The 17,482-nt window shown below is 28.6% G+C and overlaps 1 protein-coding gene across 1 annotated transcript; it reads right to left on the minus strand.

Annotated features, from left to right (window-relative positions):
* Positions 1-1,970: 1,970 nt before the first annotated feature.
* On the minus strand, positions 1,971-17,413 carry par-6 (partitioning defective protein 6). The gene is made up of 3 exons (XM_016074847.5): positions 17,166-17,413; positions 8,257-8,482; positions 1,971-5,492 (listed from the first exon to the last, which is right to left on the minus strand). Exons 1-3 carry the CDS (start codon positions 17,226-17,228, stop codon positions 4,825-4,827), a joined length of 957 nt encoding a protein of 318 aa, XP_015930333.1. The 5' UTR covers positions 17,229-17,413; the 3' UTR covers positions 1,971-4,824.
* Between the last annotated feature and the right edge of the window lie 69 nt (positions 17,414-17,482).

The raw sequence follows: 17,482 nt of genomic DNA on the forward strand, positions 1-17,482 counted from the left end.
AGTGGAGAAAAAACTTAAGTTTTGAGAGATTAAGTCAAATAAAATAATTACCGATTCACATTTAAAATAGAGTAGTCCATAAGAAAATATATAAAATTCATACTAAAATAATATTTAATAAAATTATTTAGAAATACTATTCATTAGCAACAAAAAAATAAAAAGACTTTTCATATCTCTAGATTTTTTCACCAATGTATAATAATGTAAATTGGACATTGTTTGGTTTCATGTACAAATTTTAAATAACTTTTCAATTAAAATAAAGTACATTGAAGTAAAAAAATAAGATCTATTAGTATGTAGACAGGCATTAAATGGTTTAATTTTAAATGGACGGTTCATTCAATCAATTGCTTTAAAAACAAGCATCATTTAAAATACATCAAAAAATTTAAGTAAATCTTTCTATTAATAACAGGCTGAATAACCATAACTAACAAATACATATTACAAGGCACGTAAGGCATCAAAAGTAAGAAGGGTCGATGGGTCGTTCCATGTCAGTTCATCCAGCTATGGCAACCATCGTCTCAGATTTTGATCTCAAAAATATTAATAATACTGCAATTAGTAAAAAGGTTTGAAAGTTATAAGGATTTATGTGCCTCACAAAATGTCGTTATTCTGATTCATACATCAACGGCTATGATTAGCTGTAATTCCTCTAATATTTATCACAGAAAAAAAAACCTTTTTTTTTCAGTCAGAATAAAGTAATTTGTCAAACATAGTTTTAGACAAATAAGTAACCTAGTTCTAATTTGATTTTTTTTTTTTTTTTTTATCATTGGAGTTTATTAACTCCAGCAGCTGATTTCATGCAATTCCCTTTAATTTCAAAAAGATTTTGGTTAAAAATAGTTAGTTGAAAGTGCATACTAATATCCGATTAAATAAAAATTTAGATGGTCAGTTCACAGACACTTTTTTTTTAAAAAAATTTTGAAATTGATAATAGATTTCTTTCTATATGCCAAAGAAATAAAGATTTCTTAAAAACATCAAAATTTCTGTTGATAAGTTTTTAAAAAATTAAAAACTTGACATAATGTTGGTAATTAAAAAAATATATATATTAACTTAAAAACTTTCAATACTATTCAGGCATCTGTGTGTTACAGGTAGAAGAATATTTTTCACACTGTCTACACACTAAAATATTTCCCTCATCATTGAGCTTGTTTGTTCTTCCTATTGCGGTATTAATGCCTAACTAAACGCCAATAATATGTGGGGGGAAAAAAGAGCTATTTCTTCTTTAATAATATGAAAGGGATGAGCTTTTTATAATTTTAATGTGGCTGATGAAAAAAAAAATGCCTTTTATATTACAGAGGTGATTGTGAGCCAAACTCAAAAATCTTCAAAGTTTCTTGAGTAAAATAATTAGTGACGCATTTCAAAAAATTAATGCCTTTATAAATATAAATCATTGATATTTTCAAAGCACAGAATTCTAAATAAATTTCATGCAGCATAATTTAAATGAATAATTACGTATAAGTTTACTTTTATCTCTAATCACATTTATTATTCTACCAGAAACAAATATTTTCAAATAAAAGAGATACCAAGTATAAATATTCTAATATTTTTAAATAAAATATAATAAATATTCTTATATTTAAAAAATATAGATATAGTTTTTTTTTTGTTTTAGAGTTTCAGTTAAAAAGAGTTTTTTAAAAAAAGAGTTAGAGATTTCGTGTAACTTCTGGACCTTGGATTTCCGGAAACTTCCGGATCGCGGTTCGCAAAAAATACAAAAATCCGGATTTTTTCCGGAGCATAATCATTACAGCATTCATACAACATGTTTGCATTTGATGATTCTGTAATGGTCTTAGCAAGCGTGCTTACAAAACAAGCCTTTGCGAACAGTTCCCCCTATTTCATCACAATTTCTATGGCTAAAGACATAAAAATTTAATTTTGCACCCTATAAATCAAGAATATGGTATAACAAGTTTTTAAAAAAAAAAATTTTATTGATAAGTTCAGCATGCGTAACATACAGAGTGGAAACTAAGTAGATTCATGGTGCTTTACGTATAACACAACTGTGTGTCAAGTGTAACAATCGTGGGTCCAATGATAGCTTTTTGCTTCATTTTAAAGTATAAAAAAAATATTTAACAACATTTTGATACATTGTAATACTGATGTAAAAGTTGCTCCACATATGTGAGGAATATAGTTATTTTCTAAATTGCTTTTAAATTAAACAAGTTCTATACACCCAGAAGAAATTCTAAAATCTTCTAAAAAGGAATCGAATGCTGCACAATACTTGGGTTTCAAGAAAAAAAACTCCTTTAGAATACCAAATTAATATTTTTAAAAATTTGAAAAATGTTATTCAATTCTGTTGTTCTGAAGGAAAAGAAAGGAAATTCTGTTGAACTGAAGAAAAAAAAAGATTTACAAACAATCTAGTATCTGCAGATAAGAAAAATGAGTTGACCTTGTTGGGGGGGTTGGAGAGACAGAAGTTACGTAAAAACAAAATTGGGCAAACATAATTACAATAAAAGAATTACAGAAAATACACAGACTATGAGATAAAATAAAAACAAATTACCAACAGAAGACAATTCGTGATGTAAAATCTTTTTATTTAACAGTGTTTTAAGTGAGTTTCTTGAGTTAAGTGAGGAGAAACTAATTACCATAAAATCACTGAGAGAAATAAAGGGATAAAATTAAGAATAAATATTCATAAGGTATTCAATTACATTTTAAGAATCAAATAAAATGTTAGAACTGAAAACAAAGGATGTAGTGATTTTCTCTTGGTAATATGTTTTATAAATTCTGAATTTCACCTCCTTTTTTTCTTCTTCTCTTAGTGAAGATAGGAGTGGACACTGATCGAAAAAAATTTTTTAATGGATACTTTTTTATTATTTGGTATAGCACTCTATTCTTTCAGAAAAGGAATGGTTAATCTTTCATTGACCAAAGGTATAGGATTCTATGTCTAACGAAAATGATGAACGAATTTCAGATTTTTCTTTTTTTCTCTCTCCCTTAAAAAAGGACACAAAAAAATTGAGTTTATTTCATAATTTATTACCTTACTTTGTTTTTCCCATAATTTTATACAACTTTAGTTACAATCAATCCATAAAAATCACCTATTTAGAAATACTTTTAATGCATGGAAATTCATAAAAAAAAATTGTGTGAATCAAAATGGCGGCAAACAAGCAATTTTCACAAAAATATAAATACCTATAACTTTTGAACCCATTTATTAATGCAAAATGATGTTATCATTGGTATTTTTGAGATCAGCTTCAAAAATTCTTTAAGTGTACAAATTTTTATTAAAACGTGAGATGGCGGGTTGCCATTTTTGAAAAATTCTGATGATTTGACATGGAATGACCCAAATGCAATTTCTGTAAGAGCAGGGATCAACACTACCATTCAAAACACATTTTCACACATTATAAAAACATTCACAGATCATCAGGTAAAAAGTGATGAATTATCACAAAACACTTATGAATTTAAAAAACGAATACACCAATTTCATAATCCACTGCTAGTAGTAAAAGGAATTGCAACTAACCTCCATGAAGAGCATAGAGTGGAATAAAATGTTAAGTGACATTTTGAGAAAGTCAACTTTGAACTGTCAATTCAGCAAGGTAACATCATTCTAAGCTCTTTAACCTCAATTAAAAAGATTTAGAATGAAATAATATTTTAATAACTTTGAGAAGGTCAGCATTATAAATTATACATTGGAATACATATACATTGGAATTCCACTTCAGGCTTTTCAATGACAATGGAAGAGTTTAGAGTGGAATAACAAGCTATGTGACATTTTAGTAACTTCGACAAAGTCAGAAAATGCAAGAAAACATTAAAAATATATTTATGAAACTTCTCCTTTAATTGATAGCTGCAATATTATAGTTGCACAGTTATACATTGCATAATAAACAAATGTTCATTAGACCATGATTTATTCTTTAACTCTAAATATAAATGACAGTCAATATGCTTTCAAAATGCACTAGACATGGCAAACTGCCAAAATTGAAGATCTTGAGATTTTTCCGCACGAATAATATAAAGGTGTGGCATAATAGACACATTTTTTTATCAATAATTAATAAAAAAATAAAAAAGTAATAAGATATTTTAAAAAAATTAATTAGAAATGTGAATTAAACAAAAACATTGTTTATGCTGAATTAATAATGATGTATTACAAATTAAACAAAAAAGGAAAACAAAAGTAAAATCATATTATAGATATAAGTTAGTAAATTGCTACGTGATAAAACTGTATTGATTACAGAATTCTTAATTCAATATAATCATAATACATATTCAAAAGTGAAAAAACAAATGTGAACAATTTTATGAAAATGTTTTCTCATTTCCAATATAAAAATCACATATTTTGTTAAAATTTGTATTTTAAATTAATACTTTTTTCATCAAAAGATTTTAAAAAAAAGAGTTAATAATTTTGAAATGAAAAATATACATCTTAACACTTATGAGAAAAGTAAATTAATATGTGTTCAATCAACTTATTACTTTCACAATTATTTGAATGAAGTATCAAACTAAATTGTTTTTAAATTAAATGATGAATGAGACTAAATAAATTTTCATAATTTCAAAAAATATTAAATTTGTTATAGCAATAAAATATCAGGAAAATGAAAGGACTTTTCTCAATAAAATGAATGAAAAATACTGAAAACTCAAAATGTCACTTTTCATGTTCTTCCACTAAGCTCTAATAATTCATAAAAATGATTTTTGAATTTTGTTTTAAAAAATATCGACACATCAAAGAGTGACGACACCATCATCTTCAGATGCTGCAGGTTTCTCCGGCGTGTCCTGACACATAGATTGAGTATGGTCCCTGATCTCATCCTCTTCATAGTGATCATCATCACTAGGTAGAGATTGATTGGAATGTTGAGAGCCATGCGACATTTGCGAAGAATGACCTACAGAACCACGCCGAGGGAAACCAACATTTGATTGATTTGCAGGCCGGATCGTGATAATTAAATTTGAAGAATTAGCTACCATCATATCAGTTACTTGGTCTAAAGTTTTTCCAGCTACCTCAATTCCATTTACTTCTAAAACTTCATCATTAACAGCTAAGAGACCAGTGCTCTCTGCGAGACCTCCAGGCACCAATCGGGAGATAAATATCCCAGGTACTTTTTCTAACCCATGGGGCGTGACTCTCACACTCGTACCATCCCTGATGTAAAAACCCAATGGCTTATCAGAGCCATGTTTCACAAGTCTTACCCTACGACACGTCTCTGGAACTACGTCGACATCAATGATTGAAGACACTTGCCTGAAATCTTCGGGAAGGCTGATCGAAATATGAGGACGGTTTTTAGGCACCACAGATGGCAATAAGTATTGACCCAGAAATTTTTTCTTTTTACTTGTTCTTCCGTATCCATTCAACTCTTCACAGCTCTCTCCTGAAGAAATAAAACATTTTAATAAATTTGAAAATGGCTAGACATTAAGAATTTTATAAAATCACAAAAAATAAAAACAAATTCAAACTTCCTCAACTACTAATTATCTGCACCATTATAAAAATAATTTAAATAATCTGTACATTTACAAACAAATATGAACGTCTTTACGTTTATACTTAATGAGCAGTATCCTCTAAAAATAATTGGATATTAATAAATTATTCCTATGACATTTCATTTTTTTTAAAACAAGAAATACATTATAATTTGTCAAATGTAGCACAATATAGGTTTCAAAATATTTTAAAGCAATAATTTTTATTGTATAACTTTTTTGTTATGTCTTCTTAAAACTTAAACTAAAGTTTTTATGGAATATTTAAATTTTATTTTAGGTCAAATTATACCTTCACTAATTAGTTAAGAAATTAAGGGAAAAATATATTTCTCTAAAATTTAAAGCACATTAATACTTAATCATATGAAAATTATTGGATTTCATATGGATACTATGTAGGGAAAAATCTAACACGTGGGTTTGAATGTAACCCATTAATAACTATTAATATTTTCTTTAGATATTTTATGATTTTTTTACTATGAGAGATAAATAGCGTAGAATACTTATGTATTTCTAAAAATATAAATTATAATAACATTTTCACAATTAAGGTAAAAAAAAGCCTTGCATTTGGATACCTGCCGTTTTCAGGATCAGGACCATTGAAGTCCCCTCCCTTCAAAAAAAATTCTTTCATGACACAGTCCTCAGTAATAACAAAACATATTTAAATACATAGCTTTTAGAAAATGATAAAAGAAATTTTTCAGCACAAAAAATATGAAAATGACAGATTCTCATTTTTACTAAATAAAGAAACAAAAGCAAAATTGTCTTCCGTATTAAATACTATTGGATAATAAATTAGGTTTGTTGGTTAATAATATAATACAACCAAGTGAGAAAGAGAATATTAAATAGCTGAATAATTTAGTCTCATAAAATAAAACAAATACAATTATAGAATTAAATGAAGAACATTAGGTAGGTATAGCATATAAGAAACTTTTCAGGAGAAATTCTGTCACTGGTATGATGAGCCCCGTGGCAGAATTTTTTCGGTCTTTCTGCGACTAAACTCTCTAGCAGTAATATCTTTCTGCAAGATGTTTTCAATAATAACAAAGATGTATGCATTTTCAATAATAACATTAAGGGAACAAAAATGTGTTTACAACAAAACAATCTAATTATTTTAAGTGAATATGAAATAATTTTTTTATTCTAATATTATAGGGGATATTCTCGCATTTTATTGGGGAGGGGAGAACGCCAATTATTTCCTTTATCACATTTTATAAATCATCACATTAAAAAAAGAAAAATCATGAAATCGGTAGCAGTAATCACCGAAAAACAGATCTACAACGAAATCATGCCAATCGAGACTCTTTAGAAGGGGTTACTCAAATGTCTGTTACATTTCAAAATTTGATTGTTGTAATAAATAATATCGTAAACAAATAATGGGTTTTAAAAACAATGTGGACATCAATAGCAATAACTGCCACACAAAAAAATCAATAGAATCATTGCCTGAAATATATTTGGAAATCTAAAAGCCATGTGTGGAAATCAATGTCAATAACTGACAAAAATACATTCAAAATGGATTTACGATATTGGTGTAAATTGAGGGCTTCAAAAAGTGATTATTAAAATGCGTGATTCAAATTTTATGTGCAAATTTCTGCAGAAAAGCAAACCAAAAAATTTTACTTCCCAACAGAAAAATCTTTTTGCAAGAACTATGTAACGTTTTGTGACAATGGCACCATGTCGCTGCGATTCTGCCATGGGGTTGAGAGATAATCCTGGCCTTGACTCCCTTACTACATAATCCAGAGTTATCTTGTCATGATTTGTTTGCGTTTTGAAACAATGAAGAGGTGAGCAAATTGGGAAAACTATATAAAAGCTTATACTCAACTAACAGAAAATGGTTAAAAAATTAAAAAATCCATTAATTGTGTTCATGGGTGACACTCCAAAAACATTTTTTAAGACTGAACTTGTTTTTCGACCCATTAACACAGAGTAGCGCTATTTTGAATATTTTTTTCAGAAATTTATATCAGACTTTTTATGAGAATGGTAAACATATTAAAGTAAAGAAAGATAACTTTTTCCTTCATTTCATTATATTTTTTACAGTATTAAAAAAAAGGGAGAAAAAAAAGAAAAAGAAAAAAACATTTTTTCACCTATTGCTAAAATACACTACTAATTTTTTCTTGGAGCTATGCATATTTCTACTTAATTTACACTTCATCATCATTAATACTTTGTCATACGTCTATAAATTTGATACTTTAAGAAAATAATCTTAGTTTAACTTTGCCCACTATCTCAAAGTGTTGGGGGGGGGGGAATACAAACTCAAGCAGATTCAGATTTAAGACTATTTTGTTTAGACAAGATGTTGAAAATCGATCTATCATATTCTTTCATTATGGTGTGAGATCCTTACTTGATCATTTTGCAATAATTATTAAAAACAATGTTTTCATAAATAGCATTAATTTCTTTATTTTAACAGAAAATAATAATTACATTCTTAAAGAAAAAGTTAAATTTGTAAATAAAAATTTAATTTGAAAATAAATATTTATTGGAGGCCTCAAGACTGATTTCAGTGGCATCTGTTATTACATTTTTAAAGAAGGAACAATTACCCTTTTTTATAGAAGAAACATTTACCCTTTTTTTGGATGATTAATCTAAGAAGAGGCCAAGCAGAGTTAATGGCTCGAGCTAAATTATCATCATTATTGATGGGTAAAAGATCTCCATGGATTGGATCAGTGTAGCATATAGTGAATGGTATTTCGTGAAGCTTGTGGAATTTTTCAACCAAATTTGAAAAATCTTCAAACGTTGAAAGTTGAGATCGATCCAACACAAAACGTCTAAACTCAGCATCTAGCTACAAAGAAGAAGGAAGACAAATTATTAAACAATCAAAGACAATTTACTTCTGAACTAAGAAATGATTTGATGTTCCGTTTTGAAAGCAATTGAAGGAGAATTAAAAGTTTCCTTTTAACCAGTAATAATCCAATAAATAATCCATCATTTGTTTAGTATTTCTGTTCCGTACTACATTAAAATGTTTATGCCAAATAGCAAAAAGTAGAAAATTAAATTTGGAAATTTATTTTTAATTTTCTATTTTTTGCTCATTTAATTTGAAAATTAAGAATTAAAAAAAAATTAACAGCAATGTATTGAACATATTATGAAAAGGTCATGGGTCATTTTCTCAATTGAACTTTTGCATCCTTAAACAATATTCTTAAAATAATTTGTATATACAGTACAGAACCCGTTATCCGGAAATCAGAAAACCGGAAAACCAAAAAACCGGAACGAAATTCGATAAATTTTCCCGCATTTTTTATTAAAAAATGTTTTTTTCCTCATAAGATTTTAGGATTTTTCTTTCTTTTTTGAAAGATGTTTACCTTACAATCATTTTGGAAATAATCATTAGAGTATTACTTCATCGTTTTTTCTTCTTTTTAAGATTATTTCCAAATTATTTTTTTTTAGTTGGGTTTAACAATATAAAAAAAAAAACGGCTTTTTGTAGCGAATCAGAAAACCGGAAAAATCAGTTATCCGGAATAGCGATGGTCCCAATCGTTCCGGATAATCGGTTCCCTACTGTATTATTCTACATAACATTTTGTATGTGCCCCTTACCTTTTGTGTAATTAACGTGTCAAGAACAAAAAGTGCCAATAAAACACTGCAGGTGGCTTTAGCTGAATGGAAAATAATTTTCAGGAAATAACAGACACTCTTCTCCACAGAACAACTAAGTTTAATTACAATTTTTAAAATTCAATTTGTATTCAAATTTTTAATTTTAATTTTGCATCTTTCCTTATAAAATAACATGCTTTGAAGTGTAGAAAATTGTTTACCTCATAATTCAAAGTTTTTATTAACTATTATTAAATAAAGTTTCTTTCTTTTTTTAATTTCTAATGGCAAAAGAAAATGACAAACTCTTACAAAAACAGTGAATAAAATTATTAAATAAAGTAATAAAAAATATTTAATAAAATTTATTTTTGCATGGAATTATCTTTGGATAAGCGAATTTTATAATTGCGTGCAAAATTTTTCAATTCATTTAAAAAGTTCTTGAGGTATGGCAAAATATGCAAAAAGTAAAATTAACATTAAAAAGTTTAAGCTTTGAGCCTCTATGCTGATCTTAAGTAATGGGGCCATTATGGGCCAGATTCCCCCTATATTTTGGGGGCCAGAAATTTGAATCAAAAAATTATATGTTCATTCAGAAAATATGTTTTTGTGTCCTATATCGTAACTTAAAATATTATCTGCACTAATTAGCATATTTGTGGTCACCCCTGAAACACTTAAGATTGAGTACAACAATATGTGAAGACCCAATCATTAGATCAAAAGTTATACCGGGTGGTGTGTTATTATTTATTCAGTAATTTTTATTGCGCACTGTACAATCCTATTTCAAGAGGTGATGGTATAAAAATTTGATTTTTCTCGGTTTCTAAGTGTATTTGTAAACAATACATTATTAAAAAAATTTTGTTGCATTGATTTTTTCAACTTTTCATTTCTATATTTTTCTAATATCTATTGTCATTCACTTCTTGAAGTGAATGTTAATAGAATAAAATAATGTTTACTTGGCATTTCTTTCTCACCAAATTTTTAAAACATGACGTTTAATACACCTAATAATCATCAATATATGAACACTGCAGAGAAAAACAAGTAATTTATAATTAACGTAAAATTAAATCCGAAAATAACAACTTGGGATTATTAAAATTTTAAGCATTTAATAATCATGACATTTCCGATACTAAAATAAAAGGTTTTATTATTTATTTGCTTAGCATAAAGGAAAAGATATCCAATTCAAATAAGTTATAATAGTTGAATTCCAAGCGTAACAGAGGGGAAAACACACAAGTATTTTATTCTAAAAAATATATTAAATATATCTGAAAACAAAATATTGTGCAAGAATATACTACTTTAAGGTGCAATGTTTAATTAATTGGCATAAAACAAGAGCATCATAATCAAACTGCAAGTTAATTTAAAGTGCTTGTAACAGAGGGGACTAAATAAAATCCCACATTTTTTACATGCACTGTTATTTACTCTAAATTCTGTTGATTTGAACCATCCTAAACATTATTTGTAATTTTTATTTTTAAATTATCGTATTTCAAGGTAAAATAAATTATTATAAGACTTTAAAAATTTAAAACACATTATCAAGTTGAAATAATGCACTGTAGCAGAGGACATCTTACAAATTTGACAAATAGTTAACCTTTTCCAGGGGGCTGTGACAGCAGTTGTCACATCTGATCTTGGGGTTTCGCTGGCGGGCATGTGACACTTTCAGCTTAAGAATAGGATAAGGAATCTCCTCAGTTAAGACAGAAGATCAAGTTACAGGGGGATGTGTCTGATTCTATTAGTCACTAGGGGAGGTCTCACCTTTTTAAGCTAAGGGGAGAAAAGTTTCTTTGCCTTTCCCACCTACCTCCTTCAAACGTCTATTCCAAGTTTAGGTACTTTTTTGTTCGTCTGCCGTTTTCTTACTACCTTTTTAGTCAGTTTTAAGTAAATTAAATCAAATTGAAATAAAATATCAAAGCATTATTATAGTTTATAATTTTTTTAAGAAATCTTAAAAATTTATAAAATAAAAAGAATTTATTTGCTAACATAATTTTTAATCGAAATGATCTTGCTTTCTTAAAAAGAGAGGATCTTTCAAATTAGCTGGGAGCTAGGGCAAAATTATCCTCATTTAACTAGCTGTTTTATTTCACTATTATTATCAATAATAATAAAAATAATAAATAAATAAATGACTGATGAGTGAAGAGAAGATTTATTATTTATTGAAGCAGAGCTCATTCTAGGCAGAAAAAAGGGCAGGGTGCAAATGTTTAAAGAAAGGGCATTATTATTCTTAAAGGGCAATAATTTCTTTCTATGAACTTTTCACGTTCTATGAAAGAACATTGTCATTTAGTGAAAGAAATTTTTTTTACTTTACTAACAGTAGCAAAACAATCATATTTACTAATTTTTATTAATAAATTAACATATATATCGATTTATTGACCTAATTAACTTAGTAATTTATTTAAAATGCTTGCATATATTAATAAAATAATAAATGTATGTTTTTAAGTGTCTGTAGTTATGATTTAATAACTAAATTGATTAATAATAATTATGATTTAATGATAGTGGAAGCAATTGCAAACTTTCTAAGACAAGTGCAACAAGGGGGTGTGGTGGCTATTTTTCCTTTCCTATATTTTCCCTTTTTCTATGTATTGACAGCAATGACAAACTAAATAAAAAGAGTTGAAAATTTAAGGAATCCATTGTACAGTTTGGAGAAAAAATAAAGAAGGGTCGAGGAAAGAAAGGGTTTAGAGTCTATTACATCAGGGGCAACAGGGTGGATTCTTTTGACTAAAAGGGCAACAGGGTGCTGCGCCCTGTTTACCCTGCCTAGAATGAGCTCTGATTGAAGTGACTGGTATTTTTCATAAGTTGATAGATGAAAAAGATGAAAATAAAATAATTCAGCCAAAGAGTTAATATCAAATTAAATTTCCTATATTTTCTTCCATCGGCTATGACTTAAATCCCTTCACTAATAACTCAGACTCAAGAGACCTGTCTACAAAAATATGACATTACAACGATTTATGCTCTTTTCCAAGATTTCTATAATCTTTTGATAAGATATTAAATTTTCAGCAATGTTACAAATATTTGTGTAAAATATTGTTATTTATAATGTTTAATATATATTTATAATTAACTAAATTAAGACCACGAAAAAGAACCCCTTATGCATATAAGAATAGAATCAAAGAAAAATCGATTTTACTCGCGAAAAAAAAAAAAGGTTTTTCTGCAATATGACCCAATTTCACTGCATGATAACTCAGGAAAAACTGATTTCACACTTAAAACATGTTATACTGATATAAATAACGCCTGAAACTGGTATAAATAACGCCAGCAATACCAAACTGAAATTTTCAAAACTGAATTACCTGTTGAAACAATATCTCAAGGAACAAAGTTTTTTTTAACTATTCCTCAAATGCGTAATAATATTTTTACATTTTAAACAGTAAAATGATTAAATGTTTAATAATAATACGTTGCAAGTATTAATGTAAAACAGTGAGCAATGACATACCACAATTACAATAATTTTAAAGTAAATATATGATAAAAAATGTTTTGTAAGAACACTTTTCCTCCCCATGCCTGACGGAAAGCATGCCGCGATGCCGAAATGCAGTGGGAGAAAAGGAGCATCAGCCGCTCCTTCCTTAATGGAGGTGGAAGAAAAAGCGCTAGTACCATGCAAGCCCCGCTCTCGTAGCAATCTACGGAAAAGAGGAGCTCTTCTGCTTGCTGTCTCATACGAATAGGTAGCACATGTTTAGTCAGAGAGTGCGGTATGTTAAGCCTAACCAGTTGCTTACGCCTATCAAAGCGAGCTTTATTTTAGCTGAGTTTCTTAAAATGAAACAATGAGGCTCTCCCTTTATAAACTTTACAGGAAGTCGAAATTCAAACATTATGGTAAATTAATTCTATCAGACCTTTATTCTTTTTATGAAAAAAATTTTCCCTACGAGATCTTTTTCTGTATCAGCTAGTCGAAAATGTTATTATGAAAATAGCTTTTAGTGCTAGTACTGTTAAATGCATGTTTTTATTGAATTCAAGTTAAGATTTAACTATGGACAACGATTTTTTATGGATTTTTAAATTTTTAAGCTCAAACTTTTAGAACACAGTGTTTTCACTACAGCGCGAGAATCTCGCATATTTTTTTATATTCTCGCATTAAAAAATGATAACCGCGAGAAATTTGCGCATTCTATAAACCTATTTCAAAATTCGCGAATTTCTCGCATTTTGAAAAAAATTTCTCATTTGCACCATTTAGAATAAAATCTGTTTCACTTTTCTTCCTGGATCTTTTATTATTTTCAAAATCTGCCCCATTATCTAGCTTCCCTATTTACCAGTATTGTTCAGAACCTTTAAGAACAACTGAACACCATCCTTCCGAACAACGGAACCTCTTTCAGAACGCATTTCTCTGCAACCACGTGTTTACCGTAGGTAAGGTTTCTTCATGTAAGATGTTCAAATTTTTTGCTCGCTAATGTAAGAGGGACAAATACCTTGTAAAGCCAATATCTTCTACTCCGAAACGGACAAATGAAAATGAAACAAATGTGGGTAGAAACGATCAAAACGAAACAAATACGCATTTGAGCAACCTAATGAGAATAGCTGATGAAAAAGTAGATGTAGAACATTTTCCATTTGATGATGCTGCAAAAATATTCAATGCTTTAAAAATTAGAAGATATTAAAAATGCATTATGATTAAAGAAATGATTTTTTTTTTCAAGTCTCTTGGTGTTTTTTTTTTTTTTTTTTAATTTTTGAAGTCTCACTTAACTTTTTGAAATCTTACCCTGTTTTTGAGAAAGGGTGAGAAATTCTCCCCCATTTTTTTTCTGAGATGAAAACACTGGAACAGCAAACATTTTTTTGAATATATGAGAAAAAATATATAGAAATTTACTACTCATAAATGATTTTTATTTGTAGTAACAATTTTAGAAAATATTTTTTTATTTCACCATATCTATGAGTTGATTTTTTAACATAATACTTAATTTTCACAAATTATTTCTAAATTTTAACAAAATAGGTATACCTCTCAAAAAAACCTAGACAGACCCCTAATCAATGTCAAAAGTGACACTTCGGTTGCTTAAAGTTGGAGTTGGCAGCACTGCTATAATATCTGACATGTGAACCCATGTTACATAGTTGTCAGGGGTCTGTCTAGGTTTTTCTGAGAGGTACCTATTTTGTGAAAATTTAGACATAAAAATCATATTAAAAAATCAACATAAAAATATGGATTTATCATTTCTATACTACAATAAAATTTAATACAAAAATAAAATTAAAAAATTTTTTTTTTGTGAAACTACTCTTTTTTCTAAAGTTGAATTTGTGAAGGTACAGCTAAACGGTGGTAAATTTGGCCTGGTCAGACCCCCGGTTGTAGTTATATTTGAAAAGGCTTTATTCCACTAGGCCATGTTAAAAAAACAGCACGCACATTGTCTGTTTCTATTTCAATTTCAGTTATTTGAACAACAAAATTAACTACCCTATTTTTTCCTTTAACTTTTACACTTGCAAAACTACCTATTGCAACATCAACAGAGGAAGAACTTGGAACTTCTGTATATTCATTCATACTGGTATCTCTTCCTATTCAATAAATTTTTCTCCTTTTTGAGTGGATACAGATGCATATGAAATTAGGTACTTCCTTTGAATTCTTACACAATGGATTTGTCGTATATTTAATCTTACCTTTACCCTTACCTTAACCTTTTAATATCTTCTTTTCGATAATGGATTACTTACACCCTATTGCATACAGTGTTTTCATCTCAGAAAAAAAATGGGTGAGAATTTCTCACCCTTTCTCAAAAAGTTAAGTGAGATTTCAAAAAGTTAAGTGAGATTTCAAAAATTAAAAAAAAAAAAAAAAAAACACAAAGAGACTTGAAAAAAAAAATCATTTCTTTAATTATAATGCATTTTTAACATCTTCTAATCTTTAAAGCATTGAATATTTTTGCTGCATCATCATATGGAAAATGTTCTACATCTACTTTCTCATCAGCTATTCTCATAAGGTTGCTCAAATGCGTATTTGTTTCGTTTTGATTGTTTCTATTCACATTTGTTTAATTTTCATTTGTCCATTTCGGAGTAGAAGATATTGGCTTCACAAGGTATTTGTCCATCTTACATTAACGAGCAAAAAATTTGAACGTCTTACATGAAGAAACCTTACCTACGGTAAACACGTGGTTGCAGAGAAATGCGCTCTGAAAGAGGTTCCGTGGTTCGGAAGGATGGTGTTCTGTTGTTCTTAAAGGTTCTGAACAATACTAGTAAATAGGGAAGCTAGATAATGGGGCAGATGTTGAAAATAATAAAAGATCCAGGAAGAAAAGTGAAACGGATTTTATTCTAAATGACGCAAATGAGAAATGTGTTTCAAAGTGCGAGAAATTCACGAATTTTGAAATTGGTTTATAGAATGAGCGAATTTCTCGCGGTAATCATTTTTTAATGCGAGAATATAAAAAAATATGCACGATTCTCGCGTTCTTGCGCTGTATTGAAAACACTGGCATATGAATTTTGCACATACAGCAAATGATTTAGCATCGTCTGGTAAAGACTCCCATTTTCCTGCCATCATAAATCTCTTTAGGGTATCTCCTATCCCATCAACAGCACCTTTTACGTGACTTGTTGCAAAAAAAATGTCAATTTATTCCAATGTAGGCCATTTCTTTTTGAGTTTATGAAATAGGATTTCATTGAAAGTGTGGATTGCATAACTATACATAAATTTCGAAAAACCTTGAAAATAAATTTCTAATTAAATTTTTAAAGTAATAAAATAGCATTTTATAGGCATAAACTTGATCAATTTACGAAGTATATTTTTGTTTTAAATTCCCAAAGTAAACTTCTTGATGTTAATTAAAAAAACAGTTTAAGCTGTCAAAAACCAAAGCTGAAGACATGAAAATTATCTAAGCTTAGGAGTCTAGCAGTAAAAAGGAAGCATACAGGTGACAAATTCCTTAGCATTAAAACGGGTAGAGGCACAAGCTAATGCAAAAGAATAGGAATCTTCCTCTGGTACGGCTCTTACTTGCCTCCTAAGTAAGCAGTCTTCCTAAGATGTCAGCATGATTGGTATACAGTGATTGAAAAAACAGTTCAAACTACATTTAAAATTGCGAATTTTAGTGTGCTACCTACATTAAAAACTTACAATAAAAGCAATAGAAATATAATATATAAATATCTTTAAAAATAGCTTGATATAGAATGCATTAACACACATTTTTTTCTACTAATGAAATTGTAGTTCAAAACTTTTGAAAATTAAACCAAATGGAAACCTTTTCGACAAAAATGTTTTATTTTTAATAATTTTGACATTCATGAGGGAAACAGAATAACTTGTGAACATTGTTGACATTAATCAATATAATAACATATATAAATATCAAATGAAATATTTGTCAGGAAACAATATGATTATTAAACAGTAAATATACGTAAATGGAGAGTCGAAACTTAACAAAAACAAACTGGATTTTCCGAGCTACTTTTAACAAAAAGGGCATTTTATATTTATTCAAGACAAGCAATAAAATATATTGGTAGAACAAAAGGGACAGCAAACACTACACATAAAATTACTTTTACATAGATTGATAACGCAATTATGACATTTGTTTCAAACAAATAGACGGAAAGTGACAGGTGTCATGTGGCATAACACAACTTCTAACCAAACAAGAGCAAGATCTGATTCGTACCAAAAATTATTTTAGTACATAATGTTTGGTGCGAAAAGGGTGGCTGATATCTTCCGAAGCCATTTAATTAAAAAATAATAATTGCATTAAACTCACCTTGCTTTTAATCTCTAAACGACTCTTCTCAGGGCGAGGAGTAGGTTTCTCAGTTTTCAACATCTTTTCAAAATAAACCCGATTTTTTAAACATTCAAAAATAATAAAAAAAAAGGAGTTAAGCTGGACGAAATAGAAGTCCTAAAAACTTTCCATAAACAAATTAAAAAACATTTTCGCCATAAACCGACATATCAACTATACCTCCTTTTTAACATATATGACGTCATCAAGTTAATAATCAGCCAACCGTAACATCATAACAATGAGGAGATTCCTGTAATGAGTTACAAAATAATGATTGGCTGCGATTATGA

This window comes from Parasteatoda tepidariorum, chromosome 9, assembly GCF_982258835.1.
Source record: "Parasteatoda tepidariorum strain Cologne lab strain chromosome 9, Ptep-v5.0, whole genome shotgun sequence".
Taxonomy (NCBI): Eukaryota; Metazoa; Arthropoda; class Arachnida; order Araneae; family Theridiidae; genus Parasteatoda; species Parasteatoda tepidariorum.

What these genes read in the sequence shown, in the direction of transcription:
- par-6 (XM_016074847.5), bottom strand. Translation starts at nt 17,228, where the DNA reads ATGTTGAAAACTGAGAAACCTACTCCTCGCCCTGAGAAGAGTCGTTTA. An exon ending in GTTTAGAGATTAAAAGCAAG is followed by an intron (nt 8,483 to 17,165) that starts GTGAGTTTAATG and finishes TCTTCTTTGTAG; the next exon opens with CTAGATGCTGAGTTTAGACG. An exon ending in ATTAATCATCCAAAAAAAGG is followed by an intron (nt 5,493 to 8,256) that starts GTAAATGTTTCT and finishes TTATTTCTTCAG; the next exon opens with GAGAGAGCTGTGAAGAGTTG.